At 40.6% G+C, this 22,894-nt stretch overlaps 1 protein-coding gene across 5 annotated transcripts in view; it reads right to left on the bottom strand.

Moving 5' to 3' along the window:
- Nucleotides 1-21,088, bottom strand: part of cabin1 (calcineurin binding protein 1) — a 37,520-nt gene extending 16,432 nt beyond the window's left edge. For 2 of the 5 annotated variants that reach the window (XM_085293711.1, XM_085293712.1), the window contains exons 1-30: nt 20,461-21,088; nt 20,256-20,348; nt 20,023-20,136; nt 18,627-18,761; nt 18,352-18,532; nt 18,130-18,259; nt 17,864-18,013; nt 16,763-17,070; nt 16,482-16,659; nt 16,252-16,385; nt 15,943-16,160; nt 15,728-15,800; nt 15,270-15,457; nt 15,044-15,181; nt 14,598-14,786; nt 14,277-14,519; nt 14,008-14,161; nt 13,788-13,903; nt 13,466-13,627; nt 12,375-12,581; nt 12,061-12,206; nt 11,603-11,864; nt 11,216-11,386; nt 9,773-9,862; nt 9,481-9,641; nt 9,172-9,383; nt 6,806-6,871; nt 5,901-6,080; nt 4,608-5,002; nt 2,846-2,959 (exon numbers count right to left, since the gene is read on the bottom strand). In XM_085293711.1, the coding sequence (XP_085149837.1) occupies nt 2,846-2,959; nt 4,608-5,002; nt 5,901-6,080; nt 6,806-6,871; nt 9,172-9,383; nt 9,481-9,641; nt 9,773-9,862; nt 11,216-11,386; nt 11,603-11,864; nt 12,061-12,206; nt 12,375-12,581; nt 13,466-13,627; nt 13,788-13,903; nt 14,008-14,161; nt 14,277-14,519; nt 14,598-14,786; nt 15,044-15,181; nt 15,270-15,457; nt 15,728-15,800; nt 15,943-16,160; nt 16,252-16,385; nt 16,482-16,659; nt 16,763-17,070; nt 17,864-18,013; nt 18,130-18,259; nt 18,352-18,532; nt 18,627-18,761; nt 20,023-20,136; nt 20,256-20,348; nt 20,461-20,463 (4,911 nt within the window). In that variant the 5' untranslated portion in view covers nt 20,464-21,088. The remainder of the gene's footprint in view (nt 1-2,845; nt 2,960-4,607; nt 5,003-5,900; nt 6,081-6,805; nt 6,872-9,171; nt 9,384-9,480; nt 9,642-9,772; nt 9,863-11,215; nt 11,387-11,602; nt 11,865-12,060; nt 12,207-12,374; nt 12,582-13,465; nt 13,628-13,787; nt 13,904-14,007; nt 14,162-14,276; nt 14,520-14,597; nt 14,787-15,043; nt 15,182-15,269; nt 15,458-15,727; nt 15,801-15,942; nt 16,161-16,251; nt 16,386-16,481; nt 16,660-16,762; nt 17,071-17,863; nt 18,014-18,129; nt 18,260-18,351; nt 18,533-18,626; nt 18,762-20,022; nt 20,137-20,255; nt 20,349-20,460) is intronic. The other 3 variants (XM_085293714.1, XM_085293713.1, XM_085293715.1) reach the window with 3 other exon arrangements.
- Between the last annotated feature and the right edge of the window lie 1,806 nt (nt 21,089-22,894).

Below are 22,894 nucleotides of genomic sequence, written 5' to 3'. Positions count from 1 at the left end.
TTCAAACCCAATAAAACTGACATGGGACTTAGTCAAAACAAAGTGTACGTGTTGCTCCCTTAAAACCAAACTGCATTTTACATCTATTCCCTGCATCTGAAAAGCCAAACATTTTAAAAATTAGTTTAATTTAATTTATACAGCGCCAGCAACACCAGTCGTCCCAAGGCTTTTTATATTGTAAAGTAAAGACTCTACAGTAATACAGAGAAAACCCCAACAATCAAACGACATTCTCTGAGCAAGCACTTGGCGACAGTGGGAAGGAAAAACTTCCTTTTAACAGGAAGAAACCTCCACTCCCTGAGCCTGGTTCTGCTGAGGAGAAGAGTAAAAGAGCCAGAGATGAATAATTAATGATTAAATGCAGAGTGGTGTATAAACACAGAGGTGAGGTGAGTTAGTGCATCATGGGAATCCCCCATCAGTCTAGGTCTATTGCAGAATAACTAAGGGAGGATTCAGGGTCACCTGATCCAGCTCTAACTGTAAGCTTTAACAAATGGAAAGCTTTAAGCCTCATCTTAAAAGTAGGGTGTTCATCTCCCAAATCCAAACTGGGAGCTGAAGAGGGGCCTGAAAGCTCAATGCTCTGCCTCCCATTCTACTTTTCAATATCCTAGGAACCACAAGTAAAGCTGCAGCCTGAGAGAAGTGCTCTGTTAAAAATAAATGAATAAATAAAAGAGAATCTGTCTAGACAGACATTTATGCTTCTTATGTATGCTTCTTTCTGCAGATGGATGTGCTTTATTAATGTGTTTTGCTTCTTCTTTTCTTTCTATCACAATTACTTTAATGTCATAATCACATCCCACCTTATACTGGTTCACTTGTGCTGACAACCACACTGATAAATTATGCAGCATAACTTCATCTGGATCATTTCTTTACAGCAGTATGTAGGTTACTTTGTGCAGTTAATGTAACCCTGCCAATGCGAGAGGGAAAAGTAGGGCATCATGACCTACATTAGGGAACTTCGTATTCACCAACAGGCTCAATGAGGTGTGTACTCAGCTGAGAGTCAAGTCTCTTTGACATCTAGAGGCGCCACGCATCATGCCACATGTTTGATGTAATCACACTAGCACATCAGACCTGCTGCAGATGAAGACATGAGTTGAACACACAGAGAATATTTAAGAAAAAGTCACACTAAGTGATTAGTTTGTCTCAAATGCAGCTGTTGACTGTCTGCTGAAAATTACTCACCTAAAGGTATAGTTTTCCTGAACGGTTCAAATCCACTTCAAGCCAGCAAATCTGTGTGCGCCTAAACTTAAAGACTAGGGGAAAACAGGCATTTCTCATTCATATTTAGAAAGGTTTAGATTGTCTTATGGCAGATACAGAGTGCTTGGTTCAAAGTGAACAGTAAAGCTCCAACAGTTGGTATGCTAGGGTGGCAGGTTTGCCTACAGAAGGGGCTCTGAAACAACCCAGTGGGAGCCAAAGAGCAGCAAAGCTTTCCTCTAGCTCAGACCTGGCCCTCATCGTTTCCAGTCAGTTAACATTCTGTAGCCGACATTTGACTCTACAGCCCACACAACCAATTATGTCCAAAATAAGGTTCACTGCTAAAACGTGCCTGACAACTGAATGATACAAGGTGCTGACATGATGTAACATTCTGTTTGTATTATCTGGCATGTTAGTGAGAGTCTTTACGCTTTGACAAATCACACAAAGAGCAAATAAAAAAGTAACCTTTTTTCTGCACATGCTGAGAAGGCATAGTATGTGCTTCAAGTGAAAAGAGGTAAACAGACTGACATGCAGAACAGATGACAGATTCTGACAGTAATCTCCTCCTCTGGTACCCAACAGAGGTCTCATAATTCTGAAAGGCAGATAATGCAGTGATGGCCCACTGTGTGACTCAGATTATAGTAGTGCTTGTCTTTAGTGATCCATATATAGGGCTGATTTTTGTGAATCCAATTGATTCGTGTGTGTAAACCTAACTATGGAATGCCAATTATTCACAGCAAGCTGCACAGATCACCGAGTCCCAAATGATCTGAACACTTAATGTCAATAAATGTTCTTACGTTCTTATGCTGAGGCTAAACTTTATACAGATGAGACAACAACCACCTGGGTATGCATGCAAGTAATTTGGGATCTCTTATGTGACATGATTCTTGACTCGTTTTTGGAGCAAGTCTTACGTGGCCACAACAAGAACTGCAGTTTTTTGCACTTCTGTGTTTTCAGTTCCAGAGGCTGCTGCTTGTTTTAATGGCATAATAATAACCCTCTTATAAAACATGCTCACATTCAGCAAAAGACAACAACTAAATGCCAAGTGTTCAAAATGGAGTATTAGTGGTAGATATGGCCATTGTTTGTATATAATCTACAGCTACACACAGGTGCTACAGTCTGAAAAGCATCTTGGAGAAGTCTGTTTCGTATTTCTCTGATGTGTTTATAGCACTCAAGTTTTTCCTTTTCATTTGTAAATATTGTAAAAGATAATGACTGTAAATTTTGTGGGTTGTTCAAAATTTTAGGTTATATTTATTAGAATACGATGTGGAATATTCACTAAATTAATTTCGGCATGCTTGTACAGTCATAACCCGGCCCCATTATTTATGCAATATTGGCCTTGATAGCCATGACTCACGTAAAATATTTTAACTTTAAAATAAAATAAAAAAGTCTTTGGTGCAAATGCTTGATGGTTGGCAATATATCGAGTGATGAAATGGCTGTTCAAAAACACATTAAACATGTAGTGGCTTAATGACATATTAAAGGAGGAAGAGTGTGTGTGTGTGTGTGTGTGTGTGTGTGTGTGTGTGTGTGTGTGTGTGTTTAGTGAACTCTGACTTACATTGAACAGGTTTGTCTTGTTTCTTTCACAGAAAAGTCCTTGTGCTGGCATGTGCTTCAGCTGTTGCCATGGGACACTGCTTCCTAGCAACACATCTCTAGCCCACTGTAGGTTCTGTGTCGGGAAAAAAGCAACAACATACATTCGAATGTACAACATTTATCTGTTTTTTTTAAATATATATATATATACACACACACACACACACACACACACACACACACACACACATACATATATGAATAACGCATGAAAAACATTTGCAATGTAAACATCTTTTCATATCGAGATGACTCACAAACTAAGCAGTGCCTAACCAGTGCCCTGTTGAAAACAAGATTGGAAACCACCACCACTTCATGCTACCTGTCACAATCCCACTGCCCATAGCATAAAATTAACAGGCTTCCCCTCTTTCCAAGTTTGAAATGTGAGAATAAAAATGACCAGCCAATGTAAATGGAACAGAGGCTTTTAATACTCAGTGTGTCACGTTGTGGAGGTGTCTAAGCAACCTGTGGCAACAGCATCAAGTGACTGTCATCCACTCAGTGCCGGGGTACATTTGCTTTCCTCCATGTTAAACCTCAAGGAAACCTTACCAACGGTTTCCTTGAGCCTAATACTAACTAGGTAAGCCTAAATCAAAAGTTATTGTACACTAAACTGAGTCTAATGGAAATTTCCTTTACTGAACTTGATTTCAGTGCTTGTTTAGACTACCGAGGTCAAATGAGGATATAGAAAACACCTAACACTTTACCACACCCAATTTACCTTTATTCAGTTTGGGGAAAGACTGTATTTATTTAAGAAAACAAAAACTAAAGTGGTAACAGAAGGTTGCCATCTCAAGTAAAGCTCATTGCAGTCTCCTTGTGCCAAACTGGCTGAGAGAGCACTGCGCACCACCCACACACACCTCTGCCCACAAAGCCTCATAGCCAACACAAGCTGTTTCAGCAGCTCATGTATCACTGCAGAGCTCACAGTCCCACAAGAAAACCAAAGAAAAACAAAGAAATGGAAAGCTCTGGAGTAATTACTATAGAAATACAGATAAATACATAAGTAATTGGAGAGGAACCTCATTTTTTCATTTTCATTTCATTTTAGTGTCATCTTTAATTACAGCTGTGTTGTCTGTGACATCTTTTCCTGAGTCCCACGTTTTCCCACAGGCTTACTGGACAAAGCAGCTTCACTTTCAAACCTGGTATGTTTTATTGACATTTCATGGTGTTGGCTTGAAATGCTGAAGTTGCATTCACTGATTTTCACAAGAACATGTTAAAACATGGTGTCTATTCAGGTGAAGGCAGCCATCCAAATGAAAAAAACAAAACAAGCCTATCAGTGACATGAGATGTCTTAGTAGAACCTGGAAGACCGCCAAAGATATAAAGACAACTAAGGCGCAGTTCTCTGTTACAAGACCAAATCAGGCACATTCTTGAAGAGGTAGTAGAATAATACTGAACAGTCAAAAGGACCCTAACCCTTTTATGAATGTAAATAGCACAAGGTTAACCTCAAGTTGTAAATAACTGTTAAAGATCAAGAAATTAACAGCCAAATTAGACTGGAATAATATTATTTTTGACAGATGAGACTAGATTATAGGATCAGAATGAGCAGAAGAAAAGAATATCTCCCTAGAGAAGGAACGGAAGGGCTCACGATTGAAATCACATGACAGTATCTGTCAAAACTGTTGGAACAGGCATGTGGCTTGGCCATCAGTTAACAGGGCTGGACTGACCTGATGGGTCTTGCTGTTTGCATAGAAGAAGGCCAGGCGGTAGAGACTCTTGTAGTGCTGAGGGAAGCGCCCCAGACAGAGAAACAGAGCCCGGACACACATCTCCACCAGCATTCGTTTCTGATCAGGATGATCTGGAGGCAGGGCTTTGGGCACTTCTATCACCTCAGCGGGGGGCTCGGGCTTCTTCTTACCCTCGCTGGCCGGGGTCTGGGGGGTGGCCTGCTGAGAAGATGCTGGCTTTGGAGGTGTGGCTGGCACAGGCATCAGGTTAGGACAGGGGTCCGAAGAGACTTTGGGAGCTGAACCCTCAGACACAACCACCACCACTGCTTCGACTTCTTCCTGGATTACTTTCTCTTCTGTCTGGATGCCAGTGTGCTCACCACGTGAGGCTAAGATACAGCACAAAATCAAAACTTTAGACCCTGAATTCAGCGCAAAAGTCTCAAAGATTTCAGTTGTGGGGCATTTGGTTAGGTCAATGTTGATAGAAACAAATGTGGTTTTAATGCTTGGGTTACACAATTCTTTGGGCAGGAAACTAAACTTTGATTGTTTTAATAAATAAACTGGCCAATTATTAGCATTTTTCTTTATTATGAGTCTCAAAACAACAAGCTTTCAGTGTTCAAAGACATTCACAGTCCTGCCGTTTGTTTGCATTTGTTTACCTCTAAACTGAGATTACGGAAATTAAAAAAATCCAGCAGTTAAGTATCCATGTTGTAGTTTCTGACATGTTTATGAACTTGAAGGGGAAAATATCAAAATTCTTTCTACCCAGAAACACCTACATAACCTAAAACCTTCACAAGCTAGAAAGAATTTCCCCCTCTTGCAATGTCAAAAGCAGATAACCAATAGGCTTTGACCTAAAAAGTCCCACCCCTTCACTTCCTGCTTTATCTGAGGTGAAATGAGTGAAGTGGAAGAGCAGAGCCTTTTGGGAACTCTGCAATGTTCAGGGCATAAGTGTTGCTTCCTTTGGATTCTGGCTGAATTTTATAGCAAATTCAACTCTTTCTCACTGAAAGTCCACAGGCTGTTGGCTCGAAGTGAGAGAAGGAAGATGTCATTTTTAAGTGATGTTATGATCTATTTAAACAACGGCAAGAGAAAACAACTTTCAAATAAAATTTATTTCATATCAAACACTAAGTTTGTGTTCCCTCATTTGGGAACCTTAACTACATTCAGTTAATTGAATAAAAATCTTCAAAATGCTACTTTACGGAGGAACGGGCCAACATGTGCCTGAAGCAATAAAAGGCTCATTTAATCTCTGATTACCTGTGTCCTCAGATGCTGGCTGGCCATCCTTTACCGGGGTTGTACTCTCTGATGACGATGAGCTTGCTTTCCCGGAGGCAAGTTTGTGGCTGCTGTCTTGTGAGCTAGCAGGGTCTGTGAAGGCATCCTGAGTGGAGTTGGAGTCAGAAAGCAAGACAACCTCACTGTCCTGACTGCGTTCTGGCAAAACAAACAAAGAGGGGGGAGGAAAGGAAAAAAAGAAAAGAAAACAAGGGTTATGCTGCCAGTTGCATGGCCGCAGACAGATAACTTCAGTATTTGGGATAAAAATGGAGAATTATTCATATTTGTGAGTTTTTGTGTACAAAAAGGTAATTCTGGTGAAGTGATCTTTCATAAAGATCAAGTGAAAATACTGTACAGTGAAAACTTTCATAATAATTCATTATATGTAACAGCATGCTGTGGATGCCTTTTTGGAATTGGTGGTAATGTGACAAACATTTCCTGTTGTAATGTGGGGAGGAGGGGGGGTATATACATATTTAGGAGAAAAAAAACAACAACTCATGAGCCAGAAATTCTTATTAGTGCATCGCACAAAGAGAGATGGTCTGTTTTTGTAAGTAAAACAGTTTTTTGTTTTGGTTTTTAAATGCTACAGTTCCTCCTAATTACGTTCTGCAGTCTCAGGAAAAAATAATCCTGGGCTGAGAACTGTAAATAAGAATCAAGAGGGCAACAAGCTTTAGCTATTTCAGAGAATAATGCACACAAAGGACTTTTCAAAAGATTCAGTCATGAGTCAACAGCCAAGTTACTATGGTACTGTAAAATTTGTGTAAACTGACAGCTGTGCATTCAGTGCTTCCTACAAGAAAGCACTTCACTCTAGATTCAAAATATAGCCTCTTAAAAGGTTTGGTGGGTTTGAAGAGCAGTACCATTCAGGGAAGCCAGCCATATTGAAGACCTGGGCAGGCAGTAATCATGGTCAAACTCTGGTGAGGCTGTTGAAGATACGGGGAGCTGGTTTTAAGATATAATCAAGCAAATATTGCACCTCTTAATTTATAGAAAAGATTATTAAAAAAAGAAAGAGAAAAATCAGTCATTTATGCTTCTAGACAACTGAATGCAAATTTAATGCCACTCCCCTTAAAAGTGTAGAACCTGATTCAGACACACATTTCTTTCTATAAGAAAATCTGCAGGTTACAAACTAAGTCCAGAATCTGCAATATGAATAAAACCAAGAATAAATTTTCTCCCATTTTACTATTAGAATTTTAAAAATGAAATCAAATCATGGGAGTAGTCCAGGAAGAATTCTTCGAAAAGTGTCGAAGAGTCAATAATGAACATAAAGATTTCATAAATGCATGTCTGAATCTGGTCCTGCGGTTTTACCACGCTGATGCACTTTAAGCAGGACTCAAGACAGAGAAATTGGACACCTGCAAGCAGCAATGTGCATAGTGGGGCATTTTCTGGCTTCAGTCTCAGTTTTGAGTGCCAATAACAGGGCAGCCACATTCTTTCTGACTTGACATTTTCACACTAATTGGCCATAATTAGAAATTAGATCCAATTAGTGGTAAATAGCAAACATGACTCACGCAAGGTTTTGAAATCTCTCCCAGAAGTTTGACTTTCTGCAAAATTACCCCCCACACTGAGCCCACATAAAAATGTGACCATATGATACACCAGACAATTTAGTGGATTGTGATAAAAGGACGGACTTTGTCCAGTTGTGAAGGCATTCACCCCATTAGAACTACATGCATATAAATGGCAAAGCAGGTGGTAAAAGCAAGCAGGCAAAGAGGTAGCAGGCAGGTAGGTAGGTAGGTAGGAAGGAATCTGGAAAGGGTGACAAAACTGGCAACATGGGCAATATGGCTGCGTTATTTGCACATTCAAGCTCAACATGATACATGGGGTGGGTGGACAGATGTCACAGTTCTTGTCACATGGAAACAATGTCCAAGACTCTTTGGTCCAAACAGCACTCGGCCTTTACAGTTCAGGAAATTGAAATCAGCTCTGCTGCACAGTCATTGTGTAAGTATGCAACAACCACTGGAATAAAAAAACAAACAAACAAACAAACAAAAAAAAAACAGCCCATCTTGCAATACTTAAAGTGTTGTCCCTTAATTTAAAAGAAAGGCAGTTAGGCTTACAGTACACACCGCAAGAACATAACAGATGGTTAGTTCGCGTGAGTCAGTAAGGTCTCTTATAATGTTAACTGTACACGCGGTAGTATATTTACATTGCTGAAAGCAATATTGTGCTATTAGCACATTACTACATAGAACTATCAAATTTTTTTTTTTTTAAGAATTAAAATTTTCTACTTTCATTTCCAGCTTCATGAGAAAAATCACATTTCACAAAAACAATTCTGTTTATCAGCGCTGACATGTCGAGCACATCGAGCGTTCTGAACATGTTAAACTAGATTTTTATCTGCATAATAAAATCCAAACACCATCAAGTTTTTCTACCTGCAGACCGAACTAATCTGACCTCTGCCGTCTAAAAATGTGTGTGTATAAATACTGAACTTCCATTTATTTATTTAATACTAAATGCACTTAATTACAGATAAAAAACCCTCAAATACATCATCCAACTTAATCAATCTAACCTTTCACTTCTGAGCTGTGCAAGGCATGCATAAATATTTATAGGACTTTAAATTCAAGAATCTACCAGGTTAAAGTAAACTAACTGGTTATGCTTAGCAGCAGACTTTGAACAAGTACCAGTCACAAGTCTTAATAAAAATCCAGATCACTGAGAATTTTCAGCTTTTCTTGGTGTGATAAACAGCAGCTCATGTATGCAACCCCTATATCAGCAACAGAACAAATGCTGGATGTTAAAAGCCTGAGGAAGTTGCAACACAACAACAACTATTACATATTAGGAGGGGCAAAGTGATAGTTAGGAAAGAACATGGTGCCAGCAATAAAGAGCCACAAGAGAAGGATATGCCACCAATACACCTACACACAGATATATGCAAACCCACAGGCCTTAATGCTCTGTCATACCCAACCTTGAAATCTGTCTCTTTCCACACTGCTGCTGCAAATTAGTCAAATAATCAGTAGCCATATTGCCCATTTCACCACATCCCAATCACCCAGTGCACAGGAATCATTGTAACTGAAACCAAAGCAATTAAGCATGGTGATTAGCAATCGGAACACTCCCCAGTGGGCGTCCTGTCCCAGCGCAGAAAGAGCTCCAAAGAGCCCGACCCCTGAGACAGTGTCTAGGACTGGGACTGTACCATCAGCCTGCCGCTCCTCATGCCGCTGCTGCTGCCACTGTTGCCTTCGGAGTGTTTTGCGTTTGGCGTAATCGTGGTCAAACGGCGTGGCCACATAAGGAGGTGATGTCAGACCTGGGGTGACAACTGATGGAATGGATGAGTTAAGGACATTCCCTATACAGACTGAGGGACAGTTAAAGTCTTCATCCATCATAGAGGGCGGTTTCTCCCTGAAATAAATCAAAAACAAGAATAAGTTCTTCTGCATGATTTTTTAAAATTTGACTCTTATATCACACTTCTTGTGTTGTATTTTTTATAACTTACTTCTCATGGGCCCTTGGCATGCTTGGCATACTTTTCTCTTCTCCCCTCGCAAATGGTCCTGTAGCTGCTTCAACCAGTAAGTTAAACAAGAGCTCGTGTTCCAGATCTGGCTCATCAGCCTCTAGTAGTTTCAGGATGGTGGCACTCAAACGGAAATGCAGCTAGAAGAAGTTTAATATATGCAGAGAATGTCTTTAAAATGTGAATGTTTCCAGGCAGTAATCTTACATAACACAGCACTGATGTAACACAACTAGAAACTATTGGGAGCCACATGTCACAGATAGCATACCTCCAGGGCTTCCATGGCCAGGTCAGGAGGATTATGGTAATGGATTTTACGGGGGTATCTGGCAGCTTCTTCGTGCAGATAGTTTGCTGCCTATAAACACAGAAAAGGTGAGAGTCACCAACCTGACAATCATCTGCCAAATGAAATTAACTCCTAAACGCATAAAAAAAATGCCTGCTGAAATCACGGGTCATACAGTTCATGTGCTTCCAACAATCTAATCAGAACAACACAGTTATGACTAACTGTTCTGCCAAAGGGAAGAAAGAGACAAGAAAAAGAAAAGAAGGAAACATCTTGCGGGAGTGGAAGGGCAGTGATCTTTGCTTCTGTAGGTGGATTATGAAACAACACCAGAGAGAAGAAAAAAAAGAATACATCGGCAATCAAAGGTTGATTACAATGACTGGAACAGTCCTCGTGGTTTTTGTGTTATTACTTAACTAATATCTAATGAAACTGAAAGGAATACATTTAACGTTGCGCTATCCTTAGAAAAGTTCCAGGCTAGTCACACCTCAATACCAATGTTTATTATTAAACATCAATTATTTAAAGAGTTCCTGACACACACAGTATGTAGGATCATTTAAACCATAGGTGTCAAACTCTGGCCCGCAGCCTAATTACATTTGGCCTGCGAAGCCATACAAAATTACCATTAGAGCTGGCCTGCCAGTATTATACAGTGCATGTACTGCTAATAATACAATTCCCAGAATGCTCTGTTGGTGTTTTGGCACGCCAGTCATGACAGGACCCATTAGCACCCTCTCCTCTGTTGACCATAGTCATAGCAACCATGCAAATACTGCCATGCTACCTATCCCAAAATGGCAAAAAGAAAGTCAGAAAACAGGAGCTTTCTGGACAGGTGGGAGAATATGATGAAAATTTGATAACTGATAAAATGATACAATTTAATTCAGAAGGCTGCAAATACAATTTTTATTTAAGAAATTAATTCCACTGATGTATTATTTAATTGGAATTTTGATTTTGCATGTGTGCAATATTAAGTTATATATACATTTATATAAGTTATATATATTGTTTAGTATTAAGCTTTGCTTGTTCCATATTCAGTTTTTCAGCAAAACTTGTTTGAGTCCATAAGAAATGATTCCTTGTTATATTTGGAGGAAGATTTTTTTTTTCAATGAATATTAATGTTAGCCCGCGAGTTTGAGCCACTTTTGAATTTTGGCCCACTGTGTATTTGAGTTTGACACCCCTGATTTAAACAATGTGTCTAGCCCTGTGATACTCAAACTGTGGGGTAAGCAACCCTGGTGGGGCAAAACCAGGGGAAAATATGATGGTAAGATTTTCTGATGGAACATTGATGAATCGTATTGAACGTTAGCGATTTATATTTTAAATTTTTTTTTTTACAAAATGGGAGAACCACTGGTCTAGCTTCTTGTCACCAAACCACTTCACCTTTTTATAAAGCTGCAGATATCCCGCCGGAGGCTGTCTACGTTTCTCTGCTATCTTTCCCAGCATGTAGTGAATCAGCCACTCTTCTTCGTCACTGTCACCCTCACAACGGGAGGCGCCCTGAAAACACTGAAAGGCCGTCTCCAACATGGAGTCTCTCCTTTCTTCCATCTGAAACACCACAGACACACAAACATGCACATGTTGGAAACATCATGAACGTTGTAGCTCAAGGGGGTAGATTAATTGACTCTATAAAGACTGCCAGTATGGAATGAGCAAGAAGTGGCCCAATGCAATCGGTGAGTTAATGTCTTTAAAAAAAAAAAAAAAAAAAGGTGAACGGATAGGAAACACAGGTGAGTTATATGTCAGAGCATGCCTCACCTGTTTAACCACCTCAGGGGGAAGCTCACTGCGCCACTGTTTGAGCTGCCGTGAAGCAAACGAATGCAGTGCATATGACATGGTACCATACTCTATCCACAATGACAGATTGGAGCTGTCAATCTCCAGAGCCCTCTTAAAGCAGTTAAGCACTGCTTGGGAGTGCTTCCATATGGGAACGTCGCTTTTCAGCTCATTGGAGTTGAGCTTGTCTTGGATACGGCTGGCCCTCGCTAAAGCCATACCTGCCCAGGAGTCAAACCTAAAGCAAGACGAGGAAAAACACTTCAGTATTCTCACTGCATTTAAAAGTACACTATGTTACTTTATAAAAACAAACAAATACAAACAATTCCTCTGCACATCCAATTTTGTGCTTTTTTCAAACAAAAATTACAGTAAACCTTAACTTTAAAACATTAATAACAAAAAATTGATTACTGTGTGCAATGAGCTACCTGTTAGGACAAACACATATGTCATGCATATAGAACTTGATGGCTTTGGATTGCTCCTTGTTCTTAAAATGATAGTCCGCCACAAGGTAGTAGATCTCATTGATGATCGGAGGTGCAGGAGCACTGCCCTCGGGAAGGCATGGAGCCTTAAAGAGAGAAACAAAAAAATCTTAATTAGACGAGACTGTTACTGACTTCAAGGCTTTTAAAAAATATATTAAATATATATAAATATTATAGCAAGGAAGACCCTGTTTATAACGTCCAAGTCACTTAGTGCTTCTCACTTCTTCACCATGGCCCCACAAACTGACCTTTTCTGTCATGTCCTCAATGTAGGCTGCCACTTCATCCATTGTGAGGACGGGAGTGTCACTTGGGGGGGCGATGCTTGCAAACCTCCTCAGCAAATTGGCCAATTCTGCAGACACTGTACTCGTCTTATAGCTGTCAAACTCAGGCAGCGACTTTGGTTTGAAATACTGAAACATGAAGAGGGCATCGCTCCACAGAAGCTCAACCTTAAAGCAGAGTAATACCACGGGAAATTAATACCTGTGTAACATACATGGCTACAGCAATTACTGCTAAAAGGTCCCAATAAGACTATTCTTTCATTAGTTACAGTGTACAGTTAGGACTCCAGCCACTGAAAACCAATGACATACAACTGTGGGAATGACCCCCACCTCGTGGCTAAACGCAAGTACTACAAAAATACAAGAGATTGGGTACTTTACACACAAACCTGCTGCTGAGTCACTTTATCTCTTATAATATAACACGAGTTTACTTTTTTCGCTCCCTTTGACTCTTTATCTTCAATCAAATGTAACTATTTACAGAGAACTCTGTCAAGCATCTCCTATAGTGACAAAGCAATAAAGGAAGCATGCTGTTATATACTAAATATTTCATTATCTTGTGAGTTACTCAAAGACAATTTCACTAAATTACGGTAAAAGTCTAAAAGCCCACAAACCACAATTCTGCTGGTAAGTCGTTAATCTAAATGTGGTTGCATTTTTCCTCACACACTGAATCAGTGCCATTAACGCTATTTCACCGGTGCAATTTATTTCAGTGACATCAGAAGTGTATTCCTCACCAGCAAAACAACATTAATGGATATAACAGACTTTTTCTGTGTGTCATGAGGGCCTGTCTGAGTCATCAGCCCTCAGCTAAACAACTCACTATTTATGCAGGTTTGTCAGTACCACTGGGAAATCACACAAAATAGTCCGACCTTAAGTTACCTCTCAGCAATTCTGCCTGTTCTTCAGGTATTGACTTTTGGACTATGTCATTAAATTAATTAACTTCTGCTTGGCAGAGCCGCTTGTAGATCAAACACCAAACTATAACACGTTAAATCAAGCAGAGTGTTTTAAGCATCTATAACCTGTGGAGATGAATGATCTTCAAGGTAGCGGGCCTTGCTCTTCTTACTGGGGTAGGCATATAAACAGAAAAAGCACTGTTCCAGGGCCATTTCCAACTCCTCCTTGTAGGGGTGAGAGTCACTGCTAGTAGAGGCTGCAAATTCTTTTTCCAAAACTCGCACCTAAACCAACAAAAACAAATATTTAAAAACATTTTCATATGTTTTTGAAAAAAAGAACAAAAAAACGAAGTAATGTACAGCCTACATGTCAGGCTGTACATTACTTTGTTTTGTTTTTTTTGGTGTTGATGTAGCATTTGCAGAGAGCAAACAAACTTACAAAAAATTTGAGAAGGGCTCCGTCTGAGCTGCAGCACAAGGACCGACGGCCAAGATACTCGTGGGCCGTGTTTAGAAGCATCAGGGAGGAGGGCAGCATGGGGGTGTCTGAGTCCTCTAAAAATTAAGACTTGACAGTGTCACTCAGTGTAACAACTGACATGGCATATACAGTACACTGAAGGAAAACTAAAAAGCATAAAAGCAAGATATCAACAAACCTTCATCATCCCCTACAGACATATGCTGTCGAAGCATACAGTCAAAGGCAGCCTCTTCGTGCTTGATAATGCGATACAGGATAATCCAAGGCAGGACTGAGAAGAAAAATGGCTCCTTGGGATCATCAGAAATGGTCATGCTAAGATCAATCAGCTGAAACGCAAACCGACAGCACAATAAATTAGCAATCTAAAAATTAAGTGTATCGGTACCTTAATGTTGCGTGAATTAAAGCATTACTTAAGGCGAACAGAAACTCTCTTTGAACCTGGATTAGGTTGTTTGCCAGTCGAGCCATACTAGAGAAGTGGGGGACATTGCTCAGAAGCTCCGCCTCTTTATTGAAGCAGACCTCGATGCCATCTAGCAACTTCACAATGGTGCTAACCCACTCCTCCTTGCTAGGTGGAGAGCTGCTTGGAGCAGAGTTGAGCTGCTGGAGGGCTTCATTCAAGGCCAGCTCGCTGCACTCCAAACACTGCTGGTAGTCCTGCAGCTTCAATAGTGAGTTCTAGGACACAGGGTTAGAAATAATTACGCATTTCAAATCGTTTAGCGATTCCACTGATATCACTGTAGTTTGTCTAACCTGTAGTAACGTCAACTGTGCGGGACGCTCAGGTGTTGAGCTCACAAACTCCAGAGGTTTGCTCCTGCTCCCATAATTAAGGGTGGGCTGCAGCAGACGCACCACTGAGTCGAAGTCCGATGACTCAAAGAGGCGCTGGATCTCTTCCAAAGATTGACAGCGCTCCAGACACTTTAGCCTTTTGTCAATCTGTGTGTGGGAACAGAGAAAACCCACCAAAAACACAGTCAAAACATCTACAAAATAAGCACTTCGATATTTTCAAGCTTAAATTGCTATGAAAGAAATGAATGCTTAAAAATTCCCCTCTCTCTTTTACATACGCCATATATACATACATTTATATATTACATAATTAAGTATTTTGATTCTGATAAACCCCATAAGAGAGAAATGGGAAATATATTAATAAAAGAGAAAATATATATACTGGCCAGCACACAAACCTCCTCTACAGAGATTGCTGCATCTACACGAAGGTTAGGCAGGTTGATTGTGTACTGTTTCCCATCTGGGCTCTTTGATTTGCTCTGCAAAAGGCCTACACAGACATCATAGCTCTCCAGAGCCAATTCCATGTCCCCCTGTCAAAACAAGAAATGCACTGTTACTGAGTGAAAAAAATAACTCAATAATAATCAAGTAAAATATAAATAGACATATAAACTTTACCTGCAGGGCCAGGAATCGTGCCTTTAGCCAGTATACTCGCACCATGACATCCAGCCAGTCATCCTCAAACAGATCTCTTTGAGATGCACCAAGAGCGAGAAGTAATAAATCACCCTGGAAGTGCTGCCCAGGAAATTCTGAGTCAGTGGTATTGTTTCCAGAGCCACAGCTGCTTCTTCTAGGAGTAACTGGATAAGGAATTAAAATATGAATGCAAGCCAAAAATAAACAATGAATTTCCATTGTAAAACAAATACTACATATCATCATGTTCAACTTCAACAGTGACTCCAACACCTTTTAGATCATTAAGCCAAATTTAAAATGCTAGATAAATGGCAACACATTTCTCACATTCAGGCTCTTGAATGCTTTGCTCAGTAGTGTTATTTGTCCAAATTGATCTTTTCAAAATCTACTAGGCTATGAGAAAAATTATGAAGCTCACTCAGACTTACCAGCCTTCCCTTTGCTGTGTAACCATTGCTCCAACTGCAGTTCCATACAGGCCAAGCTCATTGTCAACATCCCCTGCATACGTTAAAAAAACAAAAAAACAAAACTAGATCCTTAGAGAAAAGCCTTAAAGGGCTTAAAGTAAATTAATGTTAAGCCATAAGCATGATGATAAAAGACATTCAAGCAACCATAAAATTAACCAACTTTCATTTACCCGGATATGTTGGTTGCTGCAGTCCCGAAGGAGAGGATTAGGAAGACCGTTACTGTGCTTCCTCCAGGTCTGATAGACCTCCAAGACCACAGCAGTCAAGCCCCAGGGCCACTCCTCCATGAATTTCTGACCCACTGCTTTCAGATAGCGCATCATCAGGTCCAGTATACCACCATTGGCCATATTGTCAAGTAGGAAGTTGTGGACATCTTGTTGTTCTGGAGGAAGGAGTGGACAGTGTGTTAATATGATGGAAACACCAAAATGAGATATGATATTGTGAATACACATTTAGGATGCACCACATACCAGACTTCATGTATTCAACTGAGTCCACAGGTAAGCAACTCCCATGCAGAGGCTGTATGTCATCCTTGCCATCACACTGTGTCTCGAGATTACTGAGGCTCTCATCGTCATTATCAGGATCAAATTTCTTTAGCCTAAGAGAAACCAGAAAAATACTTTTACATCAACAAAACTATAATAGACCTGTAAGATTTACGCATTCTACATAAGGTTCAGTAAAGAGCGGCTACCTAGAAGGTAGGTATTTAAAAAGCAGTTCCTGAAAATCAATCTTCTCCTCCTTCTTGCATTTAGTGTTTCGAACACGTGCAGAGCGCCGCTTTGCCGTTTCCCCGCTATCTTCTACCACGCGTTTCCGTTTCGGCGCTTTCTTCACCTTATCTGTGAGCGACACTTCCATTGCTGTAGCTGTGAAGATTTGAGAACATTTAAATGGCTACAATAACAACAACAATAATACTTTTAATTGATACAAATAATCACATTGAGAGGCAAGACAAACAGCACTGACCAACAGGTGGAACAAAGGTGTTGACCTCTACAGTGGACTGACTGGTGGCAATTTGAGGTTGATTGCCAGATTGAGCCATCACTGCTGGCTCAGTGAAGACCACTGGAGGCAGGGATGAACTGGGGCTGCTGCTTAGCACTGTGGTCTGGCCCATACTGACAGGGCTGCTTGGCTGGGGGATGTTCTGGAGGACGTTTGGGTCACGGTACTCTGACAAGTCAATTCTGCGGCCAAGACTTGGGCGTGGTAGCTCACACGTGGTCTGATGTCTGTACATTGCAAGGAGACTTTCACCCAGATGTTTCCATCTGCAATAAATACAGAAGATATAGCAAAAAATTTGGTCCGGTGATAGGTTTGTAGCATAAACCTATTCGCTGGAACGTTAAGGACAATTTACTACACAGCAAAAGCAAGACACAAGTAGGCAAAATTCTTTGTGTTACTCATGCATGAGGGAGAGAACCACAACAAGCGCCGTTCCTTCGCTTGACCCCAGTCGCTCTCGTCCGCTCCCCCATAACATTGTTCTTTTATTGAGCTCACATGAATATACATAGGTTCATTAACATAAGACGTCTACATACACACAAAGAGTACCTTGCCTGTGCGTTGCATAAGTATGTGTGTGTGCGTGTGTGGGGTCAAGATGCGACTCCCCAAAGCTGGTGCCAGGAGTCTAGCGGTCCATCTAAACAAAAGGCTCTTACACTCAAACAGATATACGTGTGTTTGCTATACCATATATCACCAAGAGAAGATATGACCTCTCCTAGGAGGTGTGTGATCTATGCCAGAACACTCTGTAGAGGAGTGAACGCACCCCCCTCTTCATGCTACAGAGTTGTTACAGACCTCCTAGGATGAGACATTCTTTCAATCTACAAATGATTATATACTTCTAAGCATATATGACTAATTTTTCTAAGCATAAATGACAATAAACAATACAAATCTAACAGATTCTGCATTTTCTGCTGATGTAAACCATAGCATTGTAATAATTAACAATAATCTGTTCTCATTAAAACAAATAATCTATGGTTAAATGCTGACTGTGTGATGAAATGACGCAGACAGCAACAACAGCAGAGCACTCACGAGAAGCTGTGGATGGGCTGAATGAGTACAAGGTCAGGTTTTGGTTCAGAAAGAGAGAGAGCCTGCCTGCGCCTCCTTATCTCTAGTGCCTCTTCCATAATGGATTTGCGTTCCTCTTCTTCTACTTCCACATAGTGAATAGAAATATCACTGAGAAAAGTAAAAAAAAAAAAAAAAAAAAAAGACGGAGACAAGTTTGTTCAGTCATGGAAAAGTATGGTGCAACTCGTAAACAGATTAAGAACTTAAAAGAAAGTTGCCTTTACCATTTCATGAACATCTGCATCGTATCCCTCTTCAGACAAGGTTGTTCCTCAAATATTTTTTCCTTCAACACCAGACCTTTGGTGTAACAATGGTCCTTCTCTAGGGCTTTGGAAATGAAGTACAAACAGCCTGGAAATACATAGAGAAATGTTAGCTACTTTCCCCCCCATACATGAGCTCTTAACCTGACCGTGAAAAGCTTATGATGACATGTTACATACAGCTGTAGTCACTGAGTGTATAGAGTATAGTTATGAGGTTGTCCAGGCAGGGCCAGTGGTCAGGGTTACAGTGCAATCCTTCCTGGAATGCATGACGAGCCAGAGGAATGCGCACCAGTCGCACAGCCACCTGACCAATTTTGTACCACATGTTCACATCAGTGGAATCCAACATGACAGCCTGAGAACAGAGCAGAGCAGAATTTATAGTAAGAACACCTGCCAGCGTTATTCATTCGGTCATTGAATTTAATCAAGTTAAAGTGACACATTACCTCTAAGTAAAACTCCATAGCGGTCTCCAGGTCATCCCGTAACGCAGCCATACTAGCCAGATTTTTAAAAGTTGAATATTTCAGCATCAATCCGGGGTGCTTGAGGCCCACTCTCTGATCATCAGAGGGCATGGCCTGAAATATTAAGAGGATACATTAGATTCAACACCAAACCCATGGGGTCTTGATAAGATCAAGCAAGGTAAATAATGTCAACATGGCCAATTTTATTTACGCAGTGAAACTGAATTCTACACAGAAAATGGTTAACATGATATGTTCATAATGACACAAAGTATGAAAATGTATGTCCTGAGAAACACAAATGGAAGAAAATCTGCAACAATGTGTGAAACTTTAAATATCACAGATCACCACTTTAGTCCTCATGATCAAATGAGCCTCCAAGCTGGCTACGTGTGGCGTTTCAGTTTGAATGCTAAATGCACTGCACTGGTCTCATTGCAATTCACAAACATGGGATGCAGGATGAGCTCATCAGGTAGGGTGCTTAGGATGAGTTTCAGAGCTTGAGCCCTTTCATTCAGCTCCTGGAATTTTGGCACTTTCCTGTCAATTATCAACTCCTCCATCATCTGCAGCCATGCAAATTATAGCCTCTTAATAGTTCATTTTTAAGTTTTTCTTTTCCAACATTTTGATAACAGCATCCTGGGTAGGTTCGGGGTCTCCTTCGCTGCCTTTATAAAAGCTGTTGTTAAGGTCTGCGCTGCTGATAAATTGATTTTCTCCAGCTCTTTAAAGAGAAACATCACAGCGTAGAGAGCCAACGGAGCAAGTGAGGCAGCGTCTGCTTCATTCTTTATGTCTCCCGTGGTCATCCTTGACCAAGCGATGGACTTCTGTGCGTGCACACATCCACTGATGCCGGTTTCACCACATTCAATCAGTCATGGAGACTGACAGAATGGAAACAGACAAGGATCTTGGGTGAGATGGCTGTCAGTGATGAAAATACCGGCGCACTGTTGACTGGATGGTGGAATTATAGAAAAAAATAAATGACCTCTATAGGTAATGCGCTAATTTTAGAACAGCTTTAATTTAAGGAGCGCCACAGTTGTTAGCACTGTTGCCTCACAGCTACTACGTCCTAATTACGAATCCACCATCTGATTGGGGGAAAGCTGTGTTGCGTTTGCATGTTCTCCCCATGTTTTTGTGGGTTCTCTCCAGGTACTCCGGCTTCCTGCCAGAGACCGTCTCAATGTGTTAGCCCTGCGATAGATTGCTGACCTGTTCAGGGTTTACCCTGACTCTCGCCCTGGGATAGCCGGGATAGCCCACCCACCCCCACAACCCTGAAAAGTGTAAAAGAATGGATAGATGGGCTGTTCTGTGCAACCATATTATTAGTTTGTGTTTGTGTGTTTACCTCTTTGAGCAGTGGAGTTTTGAGAAGCTCATGGTAGGCCTTGGCGGACTCCTCAAATTTATCATGTTTCTGCAGATCCAAAGCTTTGTGATATAAAGCGAATGCCTCTGCTTCCTATTGACAGAAACAAACGGGGGAATACAACTGACTTAATGGGATGTACAGAGATGAACGACTGCATCAGCAGATAGAACTAATATTGCTTATTCATCAGCATATAGTATGTAGCCTACTTGAGCCTCTTTTGTCTGACTCTTGCTGTTTCTCAGGGGATCTTGAGACTCGTCTGCAGCTGCCGAAGCAGCATTTAGTGCTGCTATGCGAATCTGTGTAAAAGGGCAGAGAGAAAACGCTTTACCATGCAGTAATCTGTCTTAGGCAAGGGAGTGTGCGCAGTTACAGTGAGGATGTAGCTGACGCTGTGATTCAAGGTCTTACCATTTTAATATTTGAAAAGCAGCTCTTCTGCCTTCACGGTTCGCAGATTTCGTTGAATGCAAGAAAAACAAAAAATACACTGCAAAGCCATTTAGTATGTCCTCTGTGTCTTTTCCATTTACTGTTATCTATTCATTTGAGTGTATGTGAGAGCTTTGGGCGTACACAACCTACAACACAGAAAAGCAATGCGAGCCGGCGTTTCTATCACGCCACGTATTTGCTCTTTAAAGAGGAGATTACGACCACTTGGGACCGACTAGCTCACATTACCGACACGCCATTCAAAACCAAATCTGGTTAACTTAGCTCTCTGTAAACGACATTTCGCTCTTAGCAAATATACAGAACTCTGGAGAGTAGATGCTAAACGTAGCTCACAGTTTCTCCAGCTAGCCGAAATTAGCAGAGACGTTTGTGAGCTAACTGTAGCTTGTGGTCCGCCGGACGACCGTCACTTCCAGAGCTCAGCGACTTACCATTCATTCTCAATTAAACTGCACCTGTAAAGTTTCAGGTACTCGAGCAACATAACAAACCCTGAAAACTCCGCGGCTACGAAGCAATTTAGAAACTTAACCTATACATCATCCTTTGTTGTTGTCAAATATGGATGAGACCCTGAGAATGTTTGCGTCACTGGATGACATTTGCCACCCGCCAATCAGTAACGTGGTCACTGATTGGTCAATACCCAGTGGGCGTACTCTTATGACCAACGATACTGTATGATATTGGGTGACACCGTCTGGGTTCGCTTTATTACTACATCGCCGTACGCCTGCCGGAGGGGCAGCGCGACAAGGCATTTGAAGTGTCGGATATCCTGAGTTCCGACAAGGAAAAGAGCACGCCGACTGAAAGAGCATTTATTACATAGCTACACCTTACCCAAGGAATACACTAAGGTGGCCCAATTGTTGGAATTAAAAAGAATATTGTATATTATCCTAATCTGTGCAACAGAAACCCAACCTGCCAAATGCGTACTCTTGCATAGTGTTATTTTAAACTACATCGGTGACCAATCAGGAACCTCTATATATAAAATTGCAAATTAAAGTTTGGGGCAAAATCAGGTCGGTCAGAGGGATGCGCACTTGTTATTGGTTATATCTTTATTTTCCAAATGTGGATGCTCCGCGAAATAACATTATATCTTTATAATAGTGTCGTGCGTATATTTTAGTGGTTAATTAAAATGGGAAGAAATTATCCTGTTGCTGGTAATTATACTATCATTGATCATCAATCACACTAATTGAATAGACCGGTTTTCTCAGCAAGTAGCCCATTAAAAAGCCCCTCTGCGGTCTTAAAGCCTCACTGGGGCAGCAGGCTATTTAAACAGCACGATGTGCATGAGTGGCTCGTTACAATACCTGTGCCAGCTTCCTAAAAACGAATATGAACTTTTAATATGCAGAGATATGCTTATCCCCTCTTGACCAAAGTTAAAAAAACTTCATCAGAAGCTAGGCTAACAGTAGTATGTCAAGTCTGCGCAGAGGTCCATTCGTTAGTGTGTACTAGTGTCATGGTCCACAGTTAGATAGGTAAGCAAGTGCACAGATTTGGTAAAGATAACACCGAGGGATTTGGGAACATCCTATTGCAACAAATACTTTGAGCAGAAAACCAGTAGCCTTGTACCTGTTTGTTTGTACGTTTACTTGTTCTCATCAAAGTCCAAGCTATTAAATCTTCAAACAACTGTGTACAATCAGACAAAAAAATGTCTAAGCAAAATGTTGTGTTTCTCCTGCACCATTCATGCACCATTCATGCATTTAATGCATTATTAAATGCATTAATAATGGCAACATTTATTAATTAAATATTTTTTCTTGATTTGCGACACTCCAAAACTGTATGTAAACTGCAAAACTAACAGAAATACACGCAAAGTTTGTAGTGAAATACATAGCCATCTCATATTTTTTTCCAAGTACGTCTTTAGACCGGTTCTGTAGTTCGGCCTGTGCACTATAAAGCTGACTGCCCATGGATGGACGTGCATATGTTCTTGAGAATCCAATTCCCCATATTTACAAGATAAAAATGCAACCGTTTCCTGGAAAGCGTGGATGTTGCAGCATAAGCAGCACATGTGCATAACATATAAAATGTTGAAACTGAGACATGTTGTTTTATGAAAAATATCGCTTCATTTTGAATGTAACACCAACCACATACAGTCGATGAGTATTATTGAATTAATTTATAATATATATATTTATTCACCAAATATACAGTTCATATTGGCTAAATCAATTCAATTCAATTCAATTCAATTCAATTTTATTTATATAGCGCCAAATCACAACAAAAGTCGCCTCAAGGCGCTTCATAGATACAGAGAAAAACCCAACAATCATATGACCCCCTATGAGCAAGCACTTTGGCGACAGTGGGAAGGAAAAACTCCCTTTTA

The sequence above is a fragment of the Mchenga conophoros genome, linkage group LG12 (genome assembly GCF_057382185.1).
Source record: "Mchenga conophoros isolate Kocher_MC1m ecotype Shallow Benthic linkage group LG12, M_conophoros_male_GT1.1, whole genome shotgun sequence".
In the NCBI taxonomy this organism is placed as follows: domain Eukaryota; kingdom Metazoa; phylum Chordata; class Actinopteri; order Cichliformes; family Cichlidae; genus Mchenga; species Mchenga conophoros.
This window is presented reverse-complemented; position numbering and strand designations above follow the sequence as displayed.